The sequence below is a fragment of the Eriocheir sinensis genome, chromosome 37 (assembly GCF_024679095.1).
Source record: "Eriocheir sinensis breed Jianghai 21 chromosome 37, ASM2467909v1, whole genome shotgun sequence".
NCBI lineage: Eukaryota > Metazoa > Arthropoda > Malacostraca > Decapoda > Varunidae > Eriocheir > Eriocheir sinensis.
Window position 1 is genome coordinate 4,086,761 of NC_066545.1, and position 23,416 is coordinate 4,110,176.

Sequence of the window (23,416 nt, forward strand, 5' to 3'; positions counted from 1 at the left end):
TTTACACATTTTGTGGATTATTTTAGCATTATTTTTATAATGATAGTTTATCTCTAAGGAACAGAAATGGAGAACTCCAGTCTATATTGTTTGTATTTCATGAAACTTCTAATATGGATGTATCTAGTGATTTACTGGTGATTTAAGCTTAAGATCAGGTATCCCTATCAGTAATATACTAAAAAGGTAAGATGTGATCACAACTTCAGAGCCTCAGGGGCAGATCCTGTATTGCTAAATTTATTTGCACACTGTAGGCTTATTTCTTCCCAGTTAGCTCCCATGATAGTTTTTTATAGTAAGATGAGTGGAGTGCACTGTGGCTCATTTTGTCAGCTGTAACCCTTAGACGGTGGTGGAACTCTATATAGCCGGTCCAAAATTCAGTCGGTCAGTTTTGTATGGCAGAAATATAACAACACTTCCAGATTGTAGTTGAATCTATATATAGACGATAGTTAAAACATCTATTATACGGTGTAACAATATTTATGCTACGGTCTTAAGGTTGGCAGCGACTATATATACATAGTCCATTCATTTTGCGGGAGCTGCTCTTCAAATACTGCCACTGTCTAAGGGTTAACTTACTTTGCCAGGCTCGGTATTATCAAATCTTGTTTGTGGGAATTGGCTTGGGAGAATTTAGTGCATATGAGTAATATAGTATCTAAGCTCTTTAGGATGTCATAGCTTTGAAATGCTTGGAGGAAATATGTACTGGTCAGTCCAGATTCACAGTTCACCGTACTTTGTCTAAACCTCACCCAGTGGTAGGAAGTTTAGTATCCAGGGCATAAAAAAGGCAATACACTGAACAGGAAATGCCTTAAGATTGTTGTTGCCACCACTAACATTTTCAGCTTCTCGTTTATTTTGCAAGAGCATGTTCTTGAATAATCTAAATCATGTGAAGCATGCTTCCAAAAATTCAGTGTAATTAAACTCCCAGCAAGTCAAACTTTGGATGTTAGTGGAAGGTAAGAGAAGCTATGCATACTAGATTAGTAGCATTTCTACAAACATATTTGATTTTGGATATCAGTAGCAGTTACTTTTTTTTTTTTATTCAATTAAAATCTGTTAATGATTGGGAAATGCCAGCTACTCCATGTTGAAAATGTCAAATCAGTCATGGCAGGTGTCCATGGAGACAATTGTCAGTTGGCTGCTAAGAACTTGTGTAACATTCACCAAACCATGAAGTGAATTATTGAAGCATGTCACAGAACGTGTGGCATGGGAATGCATTGGTAACCAGTAGTGTTAAAAGCTTGGCAGTTGGTATGACACAAATCAATTGGTGATTACTATGCAGCTGAACATGGCCTTTTTATTAGTGCTTTCAGTGAGATGCAAGATGTTTTGTTTTCAGCAGAGTGCATCCTCCTAGGCACACAGCCTGGTAGTGAAGTTGTGACTAACTTAGGAGTAATGAGTAATGTTTAAAGAAAACTGTCTTTAAGTGATTTTACATTACAGCCATTCTAATGTACTGAACTATATAAAATTCATTGCCTAAATGTTTGTGTTGAAAGCAGCAGTAATTGTAAATAATGTAGTGTATACTTAACAGATTAACTATTTCTGTTTACTAATGTATGCTGGATTAATTGTGTTGCATGCAGGCTACTTTGTTGAATCTTAACAAGGTAACAAATCCCCAGTATTTTGAGTGAAAAAATAGTAACTGAAAACATTATCATTTTATAAATCTCTTGTCAATAATGTCCGGATTGTTTTTCTACCAAGAAAATTGACTTGTAGAACGTTACCTACTTAAAATTACATTTCATATCAGATCAGAGTTAAAAGTGGAATTTGCTGACAGCTCCTCCCCCTGGGCAGTATATTTCAGAGGCATTAGTTTCTGGTTAAAGCCTGATGTTTCTACACATGGACATAAATTGGTGCCTGATGCTGGGGGAGTGACCTTGTCTTGTGAACACCTCCTCAACCTCGGACCACTCTCCATAACCAATAGGAAGCATACGCCAGGGGGCATATTGATTCGCTAACTCACCGCCTCCACCCCCAACGGTCCCCCCAAGCAAGCCTCCATGCATCTACCCTTTCCGTTCCATGTCCTTCCCTGCGGGATCTATCAACTTGCCCCAGCTATGAGTTACATGGGCATCCCTTGTTCTCCTCCACCCAGGGTTGTCTCAAATGTCTCATACAGAAACAGACCTATGAGCAGGAGAGATGCCTGGGAAGTGTGCCATGTGCCCATATAGCCAGAGTTGGTGTTCACAGACTAAGCTGGTAAAAAGTCTCGATTCAGTCCCTGTTTCGCCACAAAGTCATTCCAGTGGTACAGCATGATTCTGTGAAGACACTTGGTACCAAAGGCATTGACATGCCTCTCCAAGTCTGAATAAGTGTCCATGTCTCACAGCCATACAGTAAGACAGGGAGCTTAAGTGACTTAGATTTGAATCTTTGTCTGCCTGTATAGGTATCGACAGCGCTGTATACTTGTGTTGAGCGAGTCCATAACAACGTGGGTCAGGCCAGTCTGTCAAGTAACTTCCTGGTGAGACCCACCATTTTTATGGACTACATATGTGAAACTTTTGGTGACCTTGATGTCCTCACTACATGTATGAACAGACTAAACTGTCATCCAGCAAGCCTCCACATGAGTGGACCTTGGTTTTAGCCTAGGAGACCTTCAGTCCCAGTGGCTTTGCCTACTCATGCAGCACTTGGAGAGCCATCACAAGGACCTCTGGTGATTCTATAAGTACAGCACCATCAGCAAAAACAAGGTCATTGTCCTTGATGTTGCTAACAGATGCTCTGCAATGACTTTGATCAACATCTTTGCAAGTGTTGAAAAGTGATGGAGCAAACATGCACATTTGCCTCACTCATGAATTAACGAGGAAGAAGCTGGAAATGCCCCCACAGACACACACTTCACAGCACTCTCAGTCCCAGAGTAAAGGCCAGTCCTTAGTCAATTATCCTTACAGGAATCCCTTGTAATCGCAGAATGCCACAGAGTGCCTCACAATTCACTGAGTTAAAAGCCTTCTTGAGACTGACGTAGACTGCAAGTAGCCCCTGTCAAAACAAGTCTGTATTCCACAAGGATCCAGTTAACTGTTGACTTACTGGGCATGAACCTGGATTGTTCAAGGCTCTGAAACTTTCAAACTTCACAAGGTTATGAAATTGGAGTTGCATCAGTAGCAAATGAGTGAGCACAATGTCCAGCACACTGAGCAGTGTTATAAATGATAATTATTGCAGTCCTGTTGGTCCCCTTTCCAGATAGAGACAACCAACCTCCTTTTCCAGTCAAGAGGAATGTTGCTGGACTGCCACACGGTAGACAGCACTGCATGCAACCCAGAGATCGTGGCTTCACCCCTGGCTTTTAGCATCTCCACGCTTATGTTACAGATCCAAGCTGCCTTCAATTTCCACATAGCCTTCAACTTCCACATAGCCTCTCTCACCTCTGCCAGGGAGTGTCGTGTTTGGTCTTTTGGTGGATCAACAGCCACCATCTGCAAACCAGCCAGAGGGAGCGGTCCTATTTGGGGCTCTGCTGTGGACAGCTGCCCAAAGTACTGAACCCAATTAGCATGGTGCCCATTCACATATGATTCTTTCTGCCCATCAGCTGTTTGGATGGTGCTTGTCCGAGATGCGAGCTTCTTCAGAGTTTGGAAAGTAGGTCTAAGGTCATTTGCACTGAGACAACCCTTGACATCCTCAGTGAGACCTCTGACACCTCTCCTTATCCCTCTCAGAATAGTTATAGTCCTTTTGACTGAATCCTGTATCACTCCGAGTCCCCAGCCAGCCTGGTAGCATGACACTCAGCTAGTCTCCAGTGTTTCAATCCCTCAAGGCAATGCCACTCCTAGACCTGGGGTGCTCTCCAATGCACTCCTCGGCAGCTTTGAGAGTTTCACATTTAAAGGTATCACACAACTGTCTAGGGTCTGCCAAAGTACCAAGCACTTCAAATCGATTTGAGACTGCCACTGCATACTCCTGAGCACACGCCTGGCCCCTCAATTTCTCAAGATGGAATCCCGGAGGGTTGCATCTTAAGATTTTCTTGGGGCTGATGTGTATTCTCAGTTCTGCAACAAGTCTGTAGTCGGTTGCAAAGAACTCAGCACTCCAGAAAACCCTGCATTTCTGAAGGATCCTTCAACAAGTACTAAAAATGATGAGGTCGATCTCCTTCACCACACCACCAGCATTGTTATTCCAAGTCTAGCAGCAAGACTCATGGCTATGGAACCAGCAATGCTCAGTCTTCTGAACTTTGTAAAGTTCAGAAGGAAAGTACTGTTTATGTTTTTGGTGCCACCATAAACACAATAGGCTCCTTCTAAACCTTGCAAAGTCCAGAAGACTGAGGATTACTGAGACGCAGTCTCACCGCTGGACTTGGTATAACAATGCTGGCAGTGTGGCAAAGGAGATAAATAACATCTCCATTAGTAGGCTACTCATTAGAGGAACCTTCAGAACTGTAGGGTTTTCTGGAGTGTTGAGTCCTTTGCAACCAACCACAGACGTGCTGGAGTTCTGAGGATGCACACCAAGTCCAAGAAAATCTCAAGATGTAACGCTCCAGGGTGCCATCTTGAGAAACTGAGGGACCAAGTTTGTGCTCAGGAGTATGCAGTGGCAGTCTCAGATTGGTTGGAGATACTTAACAATCTAGAAGACCCTGGAGATTTGTGGGATCCCTTCAAAGGTGAAACTGTTATAGCAACTGAGGAGTGCATTGCAGAGCATCCATGGTCTAGGAATAGAGTTGCCTCGAGGGAAACACTAGTGAATATAGAGGAGAGTCATGCTTCCAGGTTGGCTGGGGACGCAGACCAATACAGGACTCTATTGCAAAGAACTAGAACTCTTCTGAGAAGGGATAAGGAGAGGCATGTCAGAGCTCTCACTGAGGATGTCAAGGGTTGTCTCAATGCAAATGATCTTAGACCTGCCTTCTGAGCTCTGAAGAAGCTCCATTCCAGATCCACATCTCATACAAGCACTATCTAAATGGCTGATGGGCAGATAGTATCAGATGCAGATAGGTACCAGGCTCATTGGGCTGAGTACTTTGGGCATTTGTACACCACAGAGCCCCTAAGCAGACAGCTTCCTTTGGCTGGTTTGCTGCTACACCAATTTGCGAAGCTTCATCCTGTCTTGCAGAGGTGAGAGAGGCTATGAGAATGTTGAAGGGTAGAAAGACAGCTGGGATCTGTAATATCAGCACAGAGATGCTGAAAGCTGGGGGTGAAGCCATGATCCATGGATTGCATGTGGTGCTGTCTGTTATGTGGCAGTCCAGTGCTATTCCTCCTAACTAGAAAAGAGGGTTGGTTATCCCTATCTGGAAAGGGAGAGGGGACTGACAGGACTGCAACAATTACTGTGGTATTACACTGCTCAGTGTGCCAGGCAAAGTGCTCACTCATCTACTGCTGATGCGAATCAGATCTCATCTGCTAAAGTTTCAGAGCCCTAAACAATCTGGGTTCACACCTGGCAAGTCAACAATTGCCCGCATCCTAGCACTCTGGGGGAGGCGGTGACTGGGTGGTTATCATGCCGGCGCTGCATCCAGAAGGACGCGGGTTCGAGTCTTGCCCGCCCCCATAGAGGGGATTTTTCAGTCACTGCTGAGTGGTCTAAAACTACCCACATGCTGTCCTGAAGACCATCTATCAACCCACACTCTAGATTTTCTCTATAAAGAAAGGCTCAAAGATGAGCTCCGGGGGGGCAGCATGAGCCAAGCAAGTTGGCGCCACTATGAACACTTGCCTGCGCCACAACAGGTTGGGATTAATTCAGGAGTGAGGCAGGGGTGTGTCCTTGCTGCATCACTTTCCATCATTTGCATGGGCTGGCTATTAGGAAAAGTTGTTGATTAAAGTCGTTGCACAGCATATGTCGGCAACATCAAGGTCACTGACCATGCTTTTGCTGATAATGCTGTACTTTTCCTGGAGTCACTGAAGGTCCTGGTGATGGCTCTCCAAGTGCTGCATGAGCAGGTGAAACCACTGGGACTGAAGGTCTCCTAGGCCAATACCATTGTCCACTTGTGTGGAGGCTTGCTGGATGACAGTTCAGTCTGTTCATGCATGTGGTGAGGACATCAAAATCACCAAAGTTTTACATACTTTGGTAGCATAGTTCATAACAGTGGTGGGTCTTGCCAGAAGTCACTTGACGGATTGGCATGGTCCACAGCATTATGGGCTCACTCAATATGAGTATATGGCTTTGTAGATATCGATGCAGACAGACAAGATTCGAATATTCAAGTCGCTTGTGCTCACTGTCTTACTGTATGGCTGTGAGACAGGGACACTGAATAATGACTTGGAGAGGCATGTCGATGCCTTTGGCACCAAGTGCCTTCGCAAGATCATGGGGTATCACTGGAATGACTTTGTGCTGAACCAGGACTACTCCATGAAACTGAATTGAGGCCTGTTACCAGCTTAGTTGGTGAATACCAACACCGGCTATATGAGCATGTAGCACACTTCCTGGACATTGATTCTGCTTATACACTTGCTGAATGAGACAACCCATGCAGAGTGGAGGAGACCAAGGGGATGCCCATGTAACTCATGGATGGCTTAGAATAATGGTAACTGTGTGGGGGCTTACTTGGGGGTGGAGGCAGCAGGTGAGTGAAGTGACATGCCCCATGGCGTGTGTTCCCCATTAGTTAGTTAGATCCTAACACTTCAACCTCTACTGCATCTTCAAACTCTACTGCCCTCCCCAAAAGGCCTACTACTGATTCTACTCTCCCCATCATCTCATGTGTCCCACTCTTCTCCATTCTCAAGAAGACCTACACTCCCAATGATCCCTGCTGAAACTGTCTTCACCCTCATAAAAATTCTTAGTTATCTGTTGATAATGCCTTTTAGCCTCGTCAATCAAGCATTCTACCTCTCCATGCTTGGATCTGAGCCACAAGTACAGTTGGTTGAGACAAAACTCAAGAATTTACATCCAGGACACAGTAATCTCACTAGCAAATCCCAACCCATTGTCTGACCTGTACCATCCCTTTCTTATTCCACATCATTCTTCTATCTTACTCTCTCACTACAGTATTCCCTCATATAGCCCACCTCCACCACCACCTGATCCTCAAGATGTTCTAGCAGAATCACCACACTTTTCTATAAATACAATTTCTTGAAGCCTTCAACAAAATATCCTCCACTTACTCTAACCATTCTATTATTGTACTATAGTTTTTCCCCTTATACCTCGCCACACACCACTAACCATTCTGTTATTGCCAACAGTTCTTTCCCTTACCTTAACTCACCACACACCACCTTGTTTTTCTCCTCTACCCTTTCCATCTGACCATAGTGCCATATGGCCTCTGATGTTTGGCACATTTTATTTTTCCAACTCACTCATTATCTCAGGACAGTCAATACCATTTAGTATCCACATAAATGCCAAAGATTCACTTTTAAAATGCTGGGGACAAGCTCTAACTTAATTGCATGACCTACTGACTGGCTAGTGACCAGCCACTTAACATTGTGCTTCACTGCTACGTGTAATGTGTTGTGCTTCCCTTTACTAACCTTTGGTGCTGTGTGCTGCTCCAGCTGGTGATGCTTTTACAGGTGGCTGGAGGAGCTAGTGACCTGGCCTCCAGCTTGGCCACCATCAGCAGAAATCTGGCAGTCAAGGGTTCGGAGCCAGAAGCAGAGTCCATTCAGACCATTGACTAGTCTGCAGCATCACCAACTACCTACTGTGCTGTCTACAAAGTGCTACTACAGCCTCCCAGTGAGGAGCACATTTTGTTGCATGCTTCCATTTTTATAATTCTAACTTTTTAAACAGGCTTAACAGAATGCCTTACAAACCCTTTGGAAGCAACCATAGTAACATATCTAAAGTATGTGCTTCTCACTGGATGACTTCATATCAACTTCACATTCCTTTGTTGCCTCACATACCTGTACCTTCAGTGACATTCAACACCTTAAAATACCTAAAAGTTTAGTTTTATGAAGTTAGTTTAAACTATTAATAAAAAGCTTTAAACACATCTTCAATATGATTAAAAAAAATGTGTTAGGAGTTTTAATGTATGAAAGATAAAAATGATCCTTGTATTACCTCTAGTATATGCAGTTTTAAACACATCTCCAATATGATTAAAAAAATGTTTTAGGAGTTTTAATGTATGAAAGATAAAAATGATCCTTGTATTACCTCTAGCATATGCAGTTTTAAAACTATCAGTCAAAAGCTGTGTACACATCTCCAATATGATTTTTTTTATTGTGTTAGAAGTTTTAATGTATGAAAGATAAAAATGACCCTTGCATTACCTCTAGCATATGCAATTTTAAAATTCTTTGTGATATACTTAAGGCTTAATCTAATGCAATACTGCATTTAGTAACTGTACAAGTAGCATGTAATAAAGCTTCAGATATCATCACTCCTTGTACATTATGTACGATATTATTCTGTTATTAAAAGTGTCTTGAATAATATCAGTCTTTTTATTGAAAAGTATAAATTAGTTTTTTTTTAATTCTAAAGCATGTAAGCAACTTGGACCCAAACCTCTCACTTGTTGAAGGAGTTGCAGCTCTAGGATACAGTGTTAAAAATCACAATCATAGTGTGGGAAGACAACTTTACATAAACAGCAATGTTACAATGTCATGATTTACCACTCCTGTTCTTTTGTTTTGTTACTGTAATAAGTGAACACTTTTAATCAAATCTATTAAGGTGGTTTCACACAAGGCGGTTTGTCAAAAACTAACCCAAAACTGTGCATCCAAAATTTGAACTTAGCAGGATAGTCTTTGCATAAGACAACTCCCAACTGCCCTAGTAACCCTAGTCCCTTATTTTTCTCCTCTTTGACCAGTGAATTGATTATTTTACATTTCTAAACTACACAGCTTTTTGTTTTGTTACACAAGTTTTAAGAAATAATTTCTACAAATCAAACAATAGGGGCATACACCTGCTGGGGGGGCATCACTTCGCCCAGTCTACAACACTAACTCCAGCAGTTCCTCCAAGCAAGTTTCCATTCAGGCCCCCTCTCATCCTAAGTACCTCATGGTAGGATCCATTGACTTACCTAAATTACAGGCTTTGTGGGCATCCCCTTGTCCTGCAACCAGTATTGTCTCTTACAGATATAACCCAGCTAGCAAAGGTCAACTTCTGGTAGCATTCAACATGCCAGTATACATAGAGTTGGTGTTCATGGACTATGCAAGTAATAGGCCTTGATTCATTGTCCTGCAATCAGTATTGTCTCTTACAGATATAACCCAGCTAGCAAAGGTCAACTTCTGGTAGCATTCAACATGCCAGTATACATAGAGTTGGTGTTCATGGACTATGCAAGTAATAGGCCTTGATTCAGTCTCACTGAGTAATCACTGATTTGCCTCAAAAGAAAATTCCAGCAATATCCCATGATTCTGCATTGGCATTTATCAAGAAGCATCAGTTCCCCTCTTCATCTTTATTTAGTGTCCGTGTCTCGCCCATAAAGTAAGCTTGGGAACACAAGGGATGAAGATCCAAATCTTTGTTCTCCTGCACATGTATCAACAACACTATATGTATACTTGTGCTGAGTGAGTCCATAACACCATAGACCAAGCCCTGTCACAAGATTCCAGACAAGACAGTCCAGACTGTTTCCTCTCCTTTTCCAGATAGGGACAACCAGCCTTCTCTTCCAGTCAGGAGCAATGGTACTAGACTGCCTTACAGCAATCCTTTGGAAAGCTCTAGCCTTATGTGACAGGACCCTACATTGTTCCTTATTTTCCAACAAGTCTGGCAGTGTGACTTCTTGAAATTTCCCAGTCTCTCTTCTACAGCAAAACCACTCCTTGACCTTTGGCATCTCCAATGCACTCTTTTGCAGCTTAGAGTTCACTTATGCAGGCATTACCACAAATCTCAAGGATCCTCAAGGGTGCTGAACACATTAAACCAATAAGAGACTGTCATTTCATACTCATGAGCACTTCCCAAGTCTTTCAGTCTCAAGATGAAACACAGTGTGATGGCTATATATTGAGATTCTTCTTGACCTAATATGAAGCAGAGTGTTGCAACAATGAGCTTATAATCAGTTGCAAAGAACTCTACACTCCAGGAAACCCTAGTTCTGAAGTGCTTACAAAGATGTGGTCAATCTCCTTGGTTACTCGTCCAGCATTGCCACATCAAGTTTAGCGTTGGAGCTGTGATTGCTGATACCAAGAACCTACAGTGCTCATCCTCTTGGATCTTGCAAAATTCAGGCAAGAGCAGCTGGTGTTTCTGGTACCAGATCCAATGGGACCAACAAGTAGCTCATAGCCAGCTCTCACAGTGCAAGTAGTTGCAATAAAGTCATCCATAACAATGAGTGTGTCCTGAGGGGGACACCAGTCTAAGATGGAGTCTAGTGGTGTAGAACACAACCTCCTCATCACTTTCACACATCAGTAGGAGTGTATCCTGCAACAAGAGACATGAAACCCAAGATGTGCTTCAGTCTCACTCTTATTATATGCTCATCAACCAAGTATTTTCAACCACAAATGGGTGCAGTTGGCAAGAGATTAATACCATTGCTCATGCCAGACCAGTAGGTGTACCCCAATCTCAACACTGCCAGGCCTCCTATTCTGAATCCCAATAACCTTCTTACAAATGGCAGTCATTTACTACTTTCATACTATAAAGAATTGCAATAGAGGAATAATTATAACCATATGGTAGTGTGTTTGGCATTAAGCATGCTAGCTGTGTGCCTTGTGTGGTGAAAATTTGCAGTCTTTTGGATATCAACCAAGATATGTGTTGCATTTTTAAAGGCACTTGCTCTATAAGACGTGCAAGACATATGCCCATAAGTTTACCAAAACCTTTGGGTACTGTGTCTGCACTCCCCACAATATGGAACCAGGGGAAAGTGCTGTGACATATGAAGGTCACGTTCCTGGGATGCACAACAATTGGGACCACAACTCCAGACTTATAACTGGTCCTGAAGGACTGCTAGGTAACAGACTAGGAAGTGAAGAGGCTGCCCATTCATCTCCACCTGATGAATGCACCCGGGATCTCTTGGTTGTGATCCCAACCACTGCACCAGAGATCAGTCACTTCTCTCACGGATGTTTCACCTCATGTCTATTTATCCCATAATGTAACAACACTGAGTGCCAGGGATCAAACCCAGGCCTTTCAAGAAGATGACAGGGCAGCAAACTAACTGAGCCACAGAAGGTCTGGATTTGATGCCTGGCACTCATTGGTATTACATTATAAGATTTTCTCATGTGTGTTATTGCAGTTTCTCTGATCCTGTCTGTACAGTTGTGGGTTTGCCCCACTCAAGGCAGCTACTTGCTGTAAAGTACAATGTTCTTACCATCCTAGCAGAGAATGTGATCTTATTTGGCCAGTAAAGGAATGCTTTACTCTAGAGTGCAAAACTTTATAAGCATATAAGATTTATTGACCAATGAGGATGTCCTTTGTTGCCCAAAGAGGTCCAAATTGGTCATATGAAATACTTTATCGTTTGTTACACAAGTTAATCTAATATAAAGTAACAAGATGATGTAACCCTGATGGCAAAAGGCCAAAACAGAGTGTAACCCAGACAGCAACAGACCAAGATGGAGTGCAACCTTACTTCAAAAGGCTCTATGTTGAGTGGCTTACAGGGGTCCCATAGGAGTTTCCTCTTCGCCATAACAGAGATAATGCAGAGTCCTCCAAGAACCTCTAGCCCGTCATGTCACCGTGTAAACATCTTGTAGAAGCCCTCAATGACTGTTTTGGCAGAGGAGCGCCGGCGGCGGGTCCAGCGTCGACGAACAACATCCCGATGCAACTCAGAGAAGGCAGCTTGAATGGAAGGACCACCATCACTCGCTGAGGTGAAGAAGAGGGAGGTGCCCAGTTCACTTGCCAGACACTCTGCCTCAGCTTCAGTCACTGAGGTGATGTGTCCTGCAACAACAAAAAGCAGAAGGGATATTGGCTTAACATAACCAACATACTAAAAATTATTCATACATTAATGGTCTGACACCATGACTTTACTGGAAGTCACTGCTTCAGACATTTGACTCTTGGCGACATTGAAAACAAACTCAGTCAGCAATATCTTTATTTCTTTCAATTTCTAAATTGTAAGAAATGAATTACTGGTAAATTCTTCCTGTCCAGAAGATGTGTCAAATGTCTAGGACTTAAGGAACAGTCTGAATGTTAAAATATTATGGAATAAAGCAGATTTATAAAAAATATGAATCACTAAAGAAAGACACATTATGCTTAATGCATTTCCAAAACATTTACGATGTTATACCCGTAGGACCACAAAGCAAGAATGAGGATTTAAACTTGAGCAGTGTTTTTCAAATTAATTACAGTTCTGCCCCAGCAGTGAGGGACCACTTCTTCATGATGTATAACTAAATATAAGATGGTAGGAGGCACACAGCTCCTAGTTCAGTCAGGGGCTTTAAGTACCATTGGTTTACAGTAAGAGTTTGAAGAATTACAACCTAGACAAAAATCTATAACACCACACTTCTAGGTAGTTTTATGCATTGCAAAAGGAAGACTGGATCACAAACCTAAATCTGTCTTGTTAGCCACTATGACACAAGGAAAGTTTGGTGTTGTCCTGGCTGTTGCAAGCGCTGCGTGGAGTGGTTGCAGGAAAGAGAAGCTGGCGCGGTCCGTCACACTGAACACCAGCAGGAACCCCTCGCCCCAGCGTGCCAGACCCTCCCTCAGAGCCCCATCAGCCTGCAAGATGGTCAGTATACTGTGTGTATGTCCTGCTTGGTAGGCAGTGCCGACCAAGCAGGACATATGGATGGACAAGACAGGGTTACCAGGAGAAGGAATAGGAATATTGAGAAGGGAAGGATTGACAGACCTCCGAGAGAATTGGCCGTGTAACGTAGGATTACGAGGGGCATCAGTAGACAGGGTTAAGAAAAACAGTAAAGAGGCAGAGAAAAGGATTAAGGCATTACCCAGTAAGCACATTTCAGCACATTCCAAAACTATACAGCAGAGTAACTTTTGGCTAATGCATAAGCATATTTTCTACATCATGATAAATGCCAATGCAATAGAATGTCTCCTCACAAACATGAGGAAGCAGTAATGATAATTTTATTTATATTTTGCCTTACTAAAGAACTTTTCACATAGTAGTGATGCTTGATCCAATCTTTGCCCATGCCTTGATCCTTTCTCTGACACCCTCTCCCTTCTAGCCTGTCTTCGGTGCCCCAGTCCGTTCTTCCATTTGCTGCTTCCTTTTCCTTACATAAGAACATAAGAACGTAAGGAGTCTGCAAGAGGTCGGTTGGCCTATACAAGGCAGCTCCTGTACACTCAACCCCACCTTACCTCACCATCCATGGCTTTATCTAACCTCTTCTTGAATGTATCTATGGTATTGGCACCCACAACATGGCTCCCAAGCCTGTTCCATTCGTCCACCACTCTATTGGTGAACCAATTCTTGCCTATGTCTTTGTTGAATCTGAATTTGTCTAACTTAAAACCATTGCCACGCGTCCTACCTGGCTCTTTCATTCTCAAAATTTTATTGACATCCCCTTTATTAAATCCCTTCATCCATTTATAGACTTCGATCAAGTCTCCTCGCAACCTTCGCCATTCTAGAGAGTGTAGATTTAACTGCTTCAGCCTGTCTTCATAAGGCAAGCTTCTCACCCCCTGAATCATCTTTGTCATCCTCCTCTGTACAGATTCTAACATCTTGATATCCATTCTATAATAGGGGGACCAGAACTGAACTGCATAATCGAGATGAGGTCTAACTAGTGCTAAGTAAAGTTTGAGGATGACTTCAGCGCTCCTATTGCTCACGCTCCTTGAGATGAAACCTAGTACTCTGTTTGCCCGATTTTTAGCCTGAATGCATTGAGCCCAAGGACGGAGGTCAGCGCTCACTAGGACTCCTAAGTCTCTCTCACGCCCAGACCTGCTTAGAGGAGTGTCATTTAAGGAGTCATTGTGTGAGGGGTTATTCCTACCTACACTCAAAATGCTACACTTCCCGACACTGAATTCCATCTGCCACTTCCTCGCCCAATCATATAGTCTGTCAAGCTCATCCTGGAGAACGGTAACGTCGCTGTCTGATTGGATTACTCTACCGATCTTGGTATCATCTGCGAACTTACTGACATCACTACCAATTCCTGTGTCCAAGTCATTGATGTAAATAATAAAAAGCAGAGGACCCAGCACCGACCCCTGTGGGACTCCACTCGTAACACTGCCCCATTCAGATTTCCTACCATTGCCCCTGTCTCTGTCACCACTCACCACCCCTGCCTCTGCTTGCTCACCTGTCCGGCTGTGTCCAGGATGTCCATCACAGCCACCTCGTCGTCCACAACCGTGTGGTGTCTGTACGCTGCCTCCAGGGTGGGGTCGTATTCCCAGATGAACCGTCCCGTCAGGAAGCGAACTACCAAGGCTTCAAATGTCCGCAGAAATTTACACCATCAATCATATTTTTTTCATAAATCAATGACATGCCAACAGTTTAAGACAGCTTCACGGACAGGTTTGTAGAAAGGTTGAAGAAAAATATGAGCAATGTTGTTTAGACTTGCAACATGACTTACGCAAACATTGCCAGTTGATTTGGTAGTAAAAAAAAAAAAAAATGAATTCATTGTTATGCGTTGAAGGTGACTTCGTGTTAAAAGGCCAAGATGGAAGGAAGTAGCTACAAGATGAATGCAAAAAATAATCCTCCCTTGGGGTATATCCCCAACGAAATACAAAAAAAAAAAAAAAAAAAATAGTACGAGAGAGATTTAGGGATAATTATTATATAAACCTATCTTTATAGAAGAATATAAACAAAATAACTGAAGAAACAGATCGACAATTTTATCATATAGCTGAAAGAAGGCTGGAAGGCTGAGAGGAGACCTGGATTTAATATCAGGTTATCTTTCAGCAAATTTGCAATTTCTACGAACACTCCAGATCTCTCACCTGACTTGCCCACAGCCGGGTAGCCCAAGACGACCAGGCGCGAGTCGTTGGAGGAACAATTCTTCTTGCCGCCTCCTGACGGTGAGAGGGAGGCGGGGCCTGGCCACGGGGACAGCTGGTGACTGCTGCTGGTGTGGCCTTTACTGCTGGAGGTGCTGACGGTGGTGGGGGAGGGGGAGGGGCTTGCCGTGGTGGTAATGGTGATGGTGATAGTGGTGGTGGCTGTGGTGGGAGGGCTGGTACTTGTGCTTGTGGTGGTGATGGTGGGTGCCGAGACTATGATGGAAGGTGTGGTGGTGATGGTGGGTGCCGAGACTATGATGGAAGGTGTGGTGGTGGTGGTGGTGGTGTTTGTGGTGGTGTTGGTAGTCTGGGAAGTTATGGATGGTGGTGGGGAAGGTGTAGAGGAGATCGTGGTGCGTCGCCCCCTCCTTTCCTCCTTTTTCCTGGAAAACAAACGCAAACGAGTTATTATTCCTTCTTGCAACACAACCACAAAAATATATGTAGCCCAAAGAATAAACCTTTATTTCCTACACCCACACAATCGACCCTCTTTCCTGGAGCACGTGTCGGCTATTCTGCAACACAAGCAAGCCAATCCGTCGTCTTCCAGTGCGTCACTTAAGGGAACACAAACGAGGATTGCTTCATCTTCATCTTGCAACGAGTCACTTCCTTTTTTCTACAACACTACTAAGTGACAGTTAACGGGACTATTGAAAGTCGATGAGCAGATCCCTTAGAGTTTCCATTATGTAAAGCCGACTAGCCACAGAAAGCGGAGATTGATAAAAGCAGTGGTTGCCTTGGTACTTCTAACCGAAAAGTTTTCTTCGCTAACTGGTAATCCACTAACTAAAGAGTTAGCTTCGCTTACGCTAAACCGTTAAACTGATAAAGAAATTAGTGGAAGCTAACGCTAATCGCTATCTTTTTTTTTTATATGGATTTAGCTTCGGTTTGATATTTTTGCTCTAAAACCCTTAAAAACAGACCTAGTGACCTGAAATTTCAATATGTTTAGCTTAGACACAGAGCTTTCCAGAAAGGTATAGGATGCCAAAATCAAATGATGATAAAGGTCTACAGTCTACACAAATAAACAAAACAAACAAACAAGCAACAACAACAAGAGAAAGAAGCCTCCGGTTTATTCTAAATCCGTAGGTTTTACCAAAGATTTCCCGCAAATATACGCATTTTTTACATTTTTTCCATAACTGACACTCTTATTTTTATTATTTTAAGCTTATTTCTTAGGTGGAAATGGAAGATGCATTACCCTAAATACCAAAAAAGGTGTCCCTAATAATTGTCCAATTAGCCTACTTTAAAACGCAATTTACCCAAAAGTGGAAGCCTTGGAATTATTGCGCCATGTGGCTCAATTGGTGCTGTGTCTGCCCACAACGGACAAGAACAAACCTGTATGAATTTTTAGTGAACGTAAAGTTAGCAGAGGAGGAACTACATTTAGTGGAAGCTAATTGGTTCGCGAACTGTTTCCAAAGTCAGTGAAAACGCTAACCAGCTAACGAAAAAGTTGGTTTCGCTAATTAGCGGTTAACGGAACCGTGCCCACCACTGGATAAAAGTAATGACAGCGGAGGGAATAATATTATGGAAGGAGGAAATATGATACCGAAAAATTACGAGAAAAATACTTAAACCAGAGCAGGATAAAAAAAAAGGGGAGGGGAACATAGAGGAAGAAAAATTTAACCCCTCCTTGGTTCACCTGCTGTTTTGGACAAGACATCGGCCAGCAGGTCTGTCTCTCGGCGACGCTCATCTCCATGGATGAATCTTTTCGCAAGTATGGCAGATTTTTTACAGGTGCTGCTCCACTTTACCTGCCGTATCGGTTTACCTTCTGCGCCTCACCTATTGCCTCTAGACATAAGGATTAGGAAACGAGAAGGGGGAGGGAAGAGAAGTGGCGGACTGAAATACCTTTCTAAGTATTAAAAGACTGCAGAGCTATAAATAGCTGACCCGTTTATCCTTGCACTATAATTATTCCAATACTTTTATTTATTTTCCCGCAACGGTGCCGAGTGGGTGGTGAACCCGGGTCCTCCGTTCAAGGCCAGCCGACGTCTGACTATTTTCAACCGCCGTCGAGTGGCTGAGGATCGCCCACAAACTTCACTTCATCCCCAATTCAGATTGACTTTTGTCAAGTGGACCACTGGCGCGTAGCATAAACCGTAGGCAAGGAATGGCGTCAGTGAAGCCTAAGACACAATAGATAATGTCCAGAGAACCCAAAGCGACATGGTCTACATAAAAAAAAATCCGTCCACTTATATCCTTGCCCTGCCTGCATGGCTGCATGTAAAGGCTAACCAGTGTAGAAGTATAATTAGTTCTAGAATGTTTTTACATGGATAATTGAATACCCAAGTTCAACTAGACAATTACAGTCTCAACATACAAACATAAGAACATAAGAACATAGGGAAACTGCAAGAGGCCGGGTGGCCTACACAGGGCAGCTCCAGACCCCCCCCCCCCCACTACTCACGATGGGTGAGGTGTAGTTTCAAGGGTTACAGGTAGAGGCTTAATCCTCGTTTTACCGGCGGTACTATGCACGCACCAGTACCCTGTCACCTTACTGCACCCACACCTCACTGCCACCTGTCGTCCTCGTCCATGTAGCTATCCAGTCTACCCTTAAAACAAGCTATCGTCCCTGCACTAACTATGTGATTGCCGAGTCTATTCCACTCCCCCACCACCCTATTACTAAACCAATGCTTGCCTATATCTCTTCTAAATCTATACTTTTCTAATTTAAATCCATTACTGCGAGTTCTATCCTGCTGGCTAATTCTCAGTCCTTTACTTATATCGCCTTTGTTGTAACCCTTGACCCATTCGAATACTTTCTAGTGAATGTAAGTTTAGATGTTTCAGCCTATTTTGATATGGGAGGTTTCTCAGTCCCTGAATCATCTTGGTCATCCTCCTCTGAACTGATTCTAGCAAGCTGATGTCCATTCTGTAGTGTGGGCACCAAAACTGGACAGCATAATCTAAGCGTGGCCTAACTAACGCTAAATAGAATCTGAGGATGACCTATGCACTCCTGTTGGTTACCGTCCTGTTAATAAAGCCTAATACCCTGTTAGCCCTATTCCTCGTACTAATACATTACTTCCTTAGTTTTAGGTCAGCGTTCACTGACACTCCCAAATCCCTTTCACACCCAGACCTGCCTATCGCTGTGGAGTCTAAACTATACCCGTGTAATGGGTTGCGTGTTCCTACACCAAGTACGCTACACTTGGGATGTTAAAATTCATCTGCCATTTCTCTGACCAAGCTGACAGTTTGTTGATATCCTCCTGCAGTGCTCTAGCATCCTCCCCTGTCCTAATAGTGCGTCCTATTCTGGTGTCGTCTGCAAATTTACCTATGTCACTAGTTATCCCATTGTCTATGTCATTGATGTAGATAATAAATAAAAGCGGGCCTAAAACTGAACCTTGAGGAACCCCACTGGTAACATTACCCCATTCGGATTTTTTACCGTTAATGGTAACCCTCTGTTTCCTGTCGCTAATCCACGCCTTAATCCAATCAAATACCTTCCCTCTTATCCCATGAGCCCTGACTTTATTTAACAGTCTCTGGTGAGGTACCTTATCGAAGGCCTTACTAAAATCAAGATAAACCACATCATAGCTCTCATCATTGTCAGCTGCCTCGTATATTCTATTGTAAAAGGATAAAAGATTAGTGAGGCACGACTTTCCTTTAATAAACCCATGCTGTGAGTCGTGAATTAAATTATGTCTCAATAAGGTCCCTAGTACTATCAGCTATTATTGACTCAATCATTTTACCTATAACTGACGTCAAACTAATCGGCCTATAGTTCTCCATAGAAGATTTGTCTCCCTTCTTAAATATTGGAATAACGTGTGCCTGCCTCCATGAACCAGGCACCACCCCTGTGTCTAGTGACTTCCTAAATACTTCTGTTAACTGCCCACTTATTTCAGTTTCACATTCCTTTATTACCTTGGGGAAAAGTTCATCTGGCCCTGGCGCCTTAGTGACTAAGTTTATCTATCTGTCTAATCACGAGCTCCCTACTTATGTTGATGTCGGTTAATTCTTCTACTTCTGATCACTTAACTACACAATATCGTCTCTGCTTTGGCTACCTTCCTCCTGACGAGCGGACACGAACCTCGAGTCCGAACAAGTTTCGACGGCTACTGGCCTTGTGTTTGTGGGAAATCACATGTTATACACGATTCTTAATGTTGGTTGGGATAATATACTTCAATCGGAATATAATTGCATCTATATGTCTGTCTGAAGATTCGACCACGTAATGATATTCAGGATGACCGTACTTGAACAAGTTATTTGCACTAGTCTCGATCTTTTTTTTATTTTTTTATACAGCAATGGAAGCAGTTCGAGGGGAACAAAAACAGAAAACAAAAATTGCCCGCTAAGGGATTCAAGTTCGTATATCCACCTCTGATAACCAGTCTGCCGCCCGCCTTCCCTGAGTGGCAAGATAAACAACATACAAGTACATATAAACAAAACACCCAACTACCTGCCTGCCCACTTGTCCTCCCTGACTTGCCTGCTCACCTGTCTGCTTTCCGTGACCTACCTGGGTGGCGAAGTGTAGTGCCTGACCCATCTGATGGTCAGCCACTACAGAGGGGCCTACCTGGGTGCCACAGGACCTACCTGGCGGGGGGCGTGGAGATGGCGGAGCGGGAGCGGTGCGGGGTGGGCGGCGTGAACATCCCGCCCGACGAGCCTCGCCCACTCATGCTGCGACGCGGACCTGAGTGGTGGATGGTTGTTACTGGTTATTGGTGGTTAGAGAGAGAGAGAGAGAGAGAGAGAGAGAGAGAGAGAGAGAGAGAGAGAGAGAGAATTTTGTTTTCAATATGCCACCTTTACTACCGGGCGTACTTGAAAAAGTTCACGAAGGAAAGAGGACACATTGGGGAAACTGCATCCGTATATAGACATTGTTCAGTGGCCGGGTAGGTAAATCTTAAGAATAGCGGCTTCTAGCGGGTGCGCATTTAGGGCACGGTGTGGTGGTAATTACAACATTTTTGTAGCACGTACGACGGCCTCACGATTTCTTCTAAGTCGATGGGCGATAAGACTGTGAGCTCCGGAGTGAAGAAAGGGAAGAGCCCGCGCGGAAAAATACATCCCTTGACATAAATACGCTTGTCCGCTTGTCAAAACCCCGTCGTACGTGCTAGAAATGTTGTAATTACCACAACATCGTGCCCTACATGCGCACCTGCTAGGAGCCGCTATTCTTAAGATTTACCGCTGGGTACACAAGTCATCCCCGTCCGTCGCATGTTGGATGAAATTAGGCAATTATGGAGGAAGATTAGAAAAAAAAAGTTTCTACGCGAGTAGAATCAAACAAATGCATGACCACGGCTGAAATTAAGGAATCCAAGTTTTCTGTTTTCTCCCATTCTCTTTTTTATGATTATAAGGTGACAGAAAGCAATCTAAATGGAAAAGTTACAGCTTTACATCTACACGACTGTGTCGACCATCATAACACTTTCTTCATTATAGGGCACACCATCCATTTTCGAGTCGTAAAGTAAATATTGTATAATGACAATGATGACTTGCTACTTTTCTTTAAAATTAACAAGCAAAAAAAAAAAAAATCAAGCAACGCAACCTTAATTAAAGCCAAAGCATATGCTGAAAACGTCAGCCTTTCGGTGTCAAATGTATACAGCAACAGACTAATCGTACCACAAAGTAACCGGTTATCGCGGAAACTGAGTAGTTTCATCCGGTAAAGCGAATTACTATAGGTCTTACGAAATCCCATCCGCCTATTCTCAAACTCAAAATGGTCGAGATGCCAAGAGCGCTGAAGCCTCGGTGACGGATCCGAGTACCTGGAGAGCCAAATTTGGTAGGCAGAACATCCTTGGGAAGAACGGGCGCTGTGGGACAGGTTCCATTAGTCGGCACACGTACTTTTATATCTTCTGACAACCACGCCGCCGCTGCCGTCAGCCACACCACCACGAGAGCCACGCCAATACTACAAACTCCTGTTGCTTCGTTCTCCTTCTCCTCCTTCTCCTCCTCCTCCTCCGCCTCCTCTTCCTCCTCTTGGCGTGTGTTTACTATCACCTGATCCGCCCAGAGTAAACAAATAGCCACTCCTTAACGCGGAAATCCTCCCCGAGGCAACTGATTGGCTCTTGCAACGCTGTGACGTCACAACTGAGGGAGCAGATTGCGACAGGTGATTGGTCCCTGGAGGCGGCGGCGATGGGAGTGGTGGTGGCGGCGGCGGCAGGAAGACAAGACGCACCCGCAGCGGACCGAAAGCAAAGTGTAAATAAGAACAGCGCATTATATAAACAAAAAAAAAACAAAAAAAAAGGGGGGGGGGGGTGTCACAGTGTGATTCGATGATCAGGTTATCACTACTATTACTGCTGCTACTATTACAACTACTACAACTACTATAGCCACCACTAAAAGTACTACGAAAGTAACTATTTGAGCTACTTACACCTGTCCATTAATTAATCACTTACAATTGCTCGTTCGAACAACACACACACACACACACACACACACACACACACACACACACACACACACACACACATAAAACATCATCAAGAAGAGTGAGGTAAGAGGAACATGAGAGAGAGAGAGAGAGAGAGAGAGAGAGAGAGAGAGAGAGAGAGAGAGAGAGAGAGAGAGAGAGACTACATACTTCAGACACTTGTTATTGATGAAACAAATGCCATCACATCTCCTCTTCCTTCTTCTATTGATACCATCGCCACCACCACTACCATTACTACTACCACCACTACCATTACTATTACTACCACTTCTACTACCACTACTATCAAACTATACATGCCACTGACCATTACATCATACAGGACAAACCTTACACCACTGCCGGCGAATTTGTTTATCAAGATTACGTGTGTGTGTGTGTGTGTGTGTGTGTATGTGTGTAGGCTCACTGTTCGGGGCAAGGGAGACGTAACAACGCAAGTCCTTCTCCTGTAAATGCTGTACTGCCACTGAGAGCAAGGGGCGAGCACACACACACACACACACACACACACACACACACACACACTTCCTCAAATCTAACTACGTGCTCACTGCTCAGTGTGTGTGTGTGTGTGTGTGTGTAGTCCTAAAGATTTACAAACAAAAGCAAAATATGCGAAGAGAGACGGGAATGGCACTATTAACCACCCATTCAAGTGTAGAACTAGTGAGAAAACATCAGTGAGTACCCTCATGTAAGCCAGGTAGGTAATTAGGGTGTGCCCACGCGCGCGCACATGTAAGCACATGTACCTTATACTCGGGGATACAACACTACTGCTCAACCTCTGCCTACCGACCTGAACCAGTAAAGTTGCAGGCACTCCACTTAGCTGGTTAAGATCCCGTGTGTAAGTTATTATGCAATAAGGCTAAACATGGCTATACATATATATATATATATATATATATATATATATATATATATATATATATATATATATATATATATATATATATATATATATATATATATATATATATATATTTAGTATATATCTCTCTCTCTCTCTCTCTCTCTCTCTCTCTCTCATTTATATACACACACACACATATATAATAGCAATTGAAATGTTTTGTTTCGCATCTATTTTAAGATACCATTTGTAACTTAATTTCTTTTTACAGGTATAGGAGGCAGCTCAAGGGCAAAAAAGAAAATAAGAGGAAACAAAAGTGCCCGCTGTTGCTGGGGTAGTTAAGAGATTAAACAAATGTTCTTTAACAGTACTTTGAAGGTGTTAATGGTTAAGACGTCTTTTTAAAAAAATAACTGACACCTTTTACCCGACTTTAGATAGCAAACGACATAATAAAGGCAATTAATATCCAGAAATGGCAATAGTCAGGACACACATGTAGGATAGAGGACAGGCCGAGTGGTTAGCGTGACGGCGCCGCGTCCAGGACGCGGGTTTGAGTCCTGCCCGCCGCCACAGCTAGAATTTTCCAGTCACCGCTGAGTATTCTAAAACTATATATCCACATTCTGTCCTGAAGACCACCTATCAACCCAGACTAGATTATCTCACTGAAAAAGAGGCTCAAAGATGAGCAGCTGGGTGGCAGCATAAGCCGAGCAAGATGGCGGCACTATAAACACTTGCCTGCGCCACAACGGGCTGGGGCCGATCATCAAGCCCCACCAAGAAAGTCTACCGGCGCAATAGGCCGACACGTAGAAAAAAAAAGAGGA

The 23,416-nt window shown here is 43.3% G+C and overlaps 2 protein-coding genes across 10 annotated transcripts in view; one reads left to right on the forward strand and one right to left on the reverse strand.

The window, feature by feature from the left end:
* The window catches only part of LOC127008083 (apolipoprotein D-like), a 30,063-nt gene extending 21,523 nt beyond the window's left edge, over positions 1-8,540 (forward strand). For 3 of the 4 annotated variants that reach the window (XM_050879643.1, XM_050879642.1, XM_050879644.1), the window contains exon 6: positions 7,638-8,540. In XM_050879643.1, the coding sequence (XP_050735600.1) occupies positions 7,638-7,763 (126 nt within the window). In that variant the 3' untranslated portion in view covers positions 7,764-8,540. The remainder of the gene's footprint in view (positions 1-7,637) is intronic. The other variant, XM_050879645.1, reaches the window with a different exon arrangement.
* LOC127008081 (ras-related and estrogen-regulated growth inhibitor-like) overlaps positions 8,109-23,416 on the reverse strand; it is a 24,880-nt gene continuing 9,572 nt past the window's right edge. Inside the window, exons 1-7 of one of the 6 annotated variants that reach the window (XR_007760770.1) lie at positions 21,027-21,324; positions 19,819-19,918; positions 15,091-15,536; positions 14,430-14,560; positions 12,669-12,843; positions 8,254-12,036; positions 8,109-8,157 (exon numbers count right to left, since the gene is read on the reverse strand). Coding sequence is in view for 5 of the 6 variants with exons in the window: in XM_050879637.1 (XP_050735594.1) it covers positions 11,822-12,036; positions 12,669-12,843; positions 14,430-14,560; positions 15,091-15,536; positions 19,819-19,904 (1,053 nt within the window). In the remaining variant the exon portion in view is untranslated. Of the gene's footprint in view, positions 12,037-12,668; positions 12,844-14,429; positions 14,561-15,090; positions 15,537-19,818; positions 19,919-21,026; positions 21,340-22,047; positions 22,193-23,416 lie in introns of those variants that run through there. The other 5 variants (XM_050879637.1, XM_050879638.1, XM_050879636.1 and 2 more) reach the window with 5 other exon arrangements.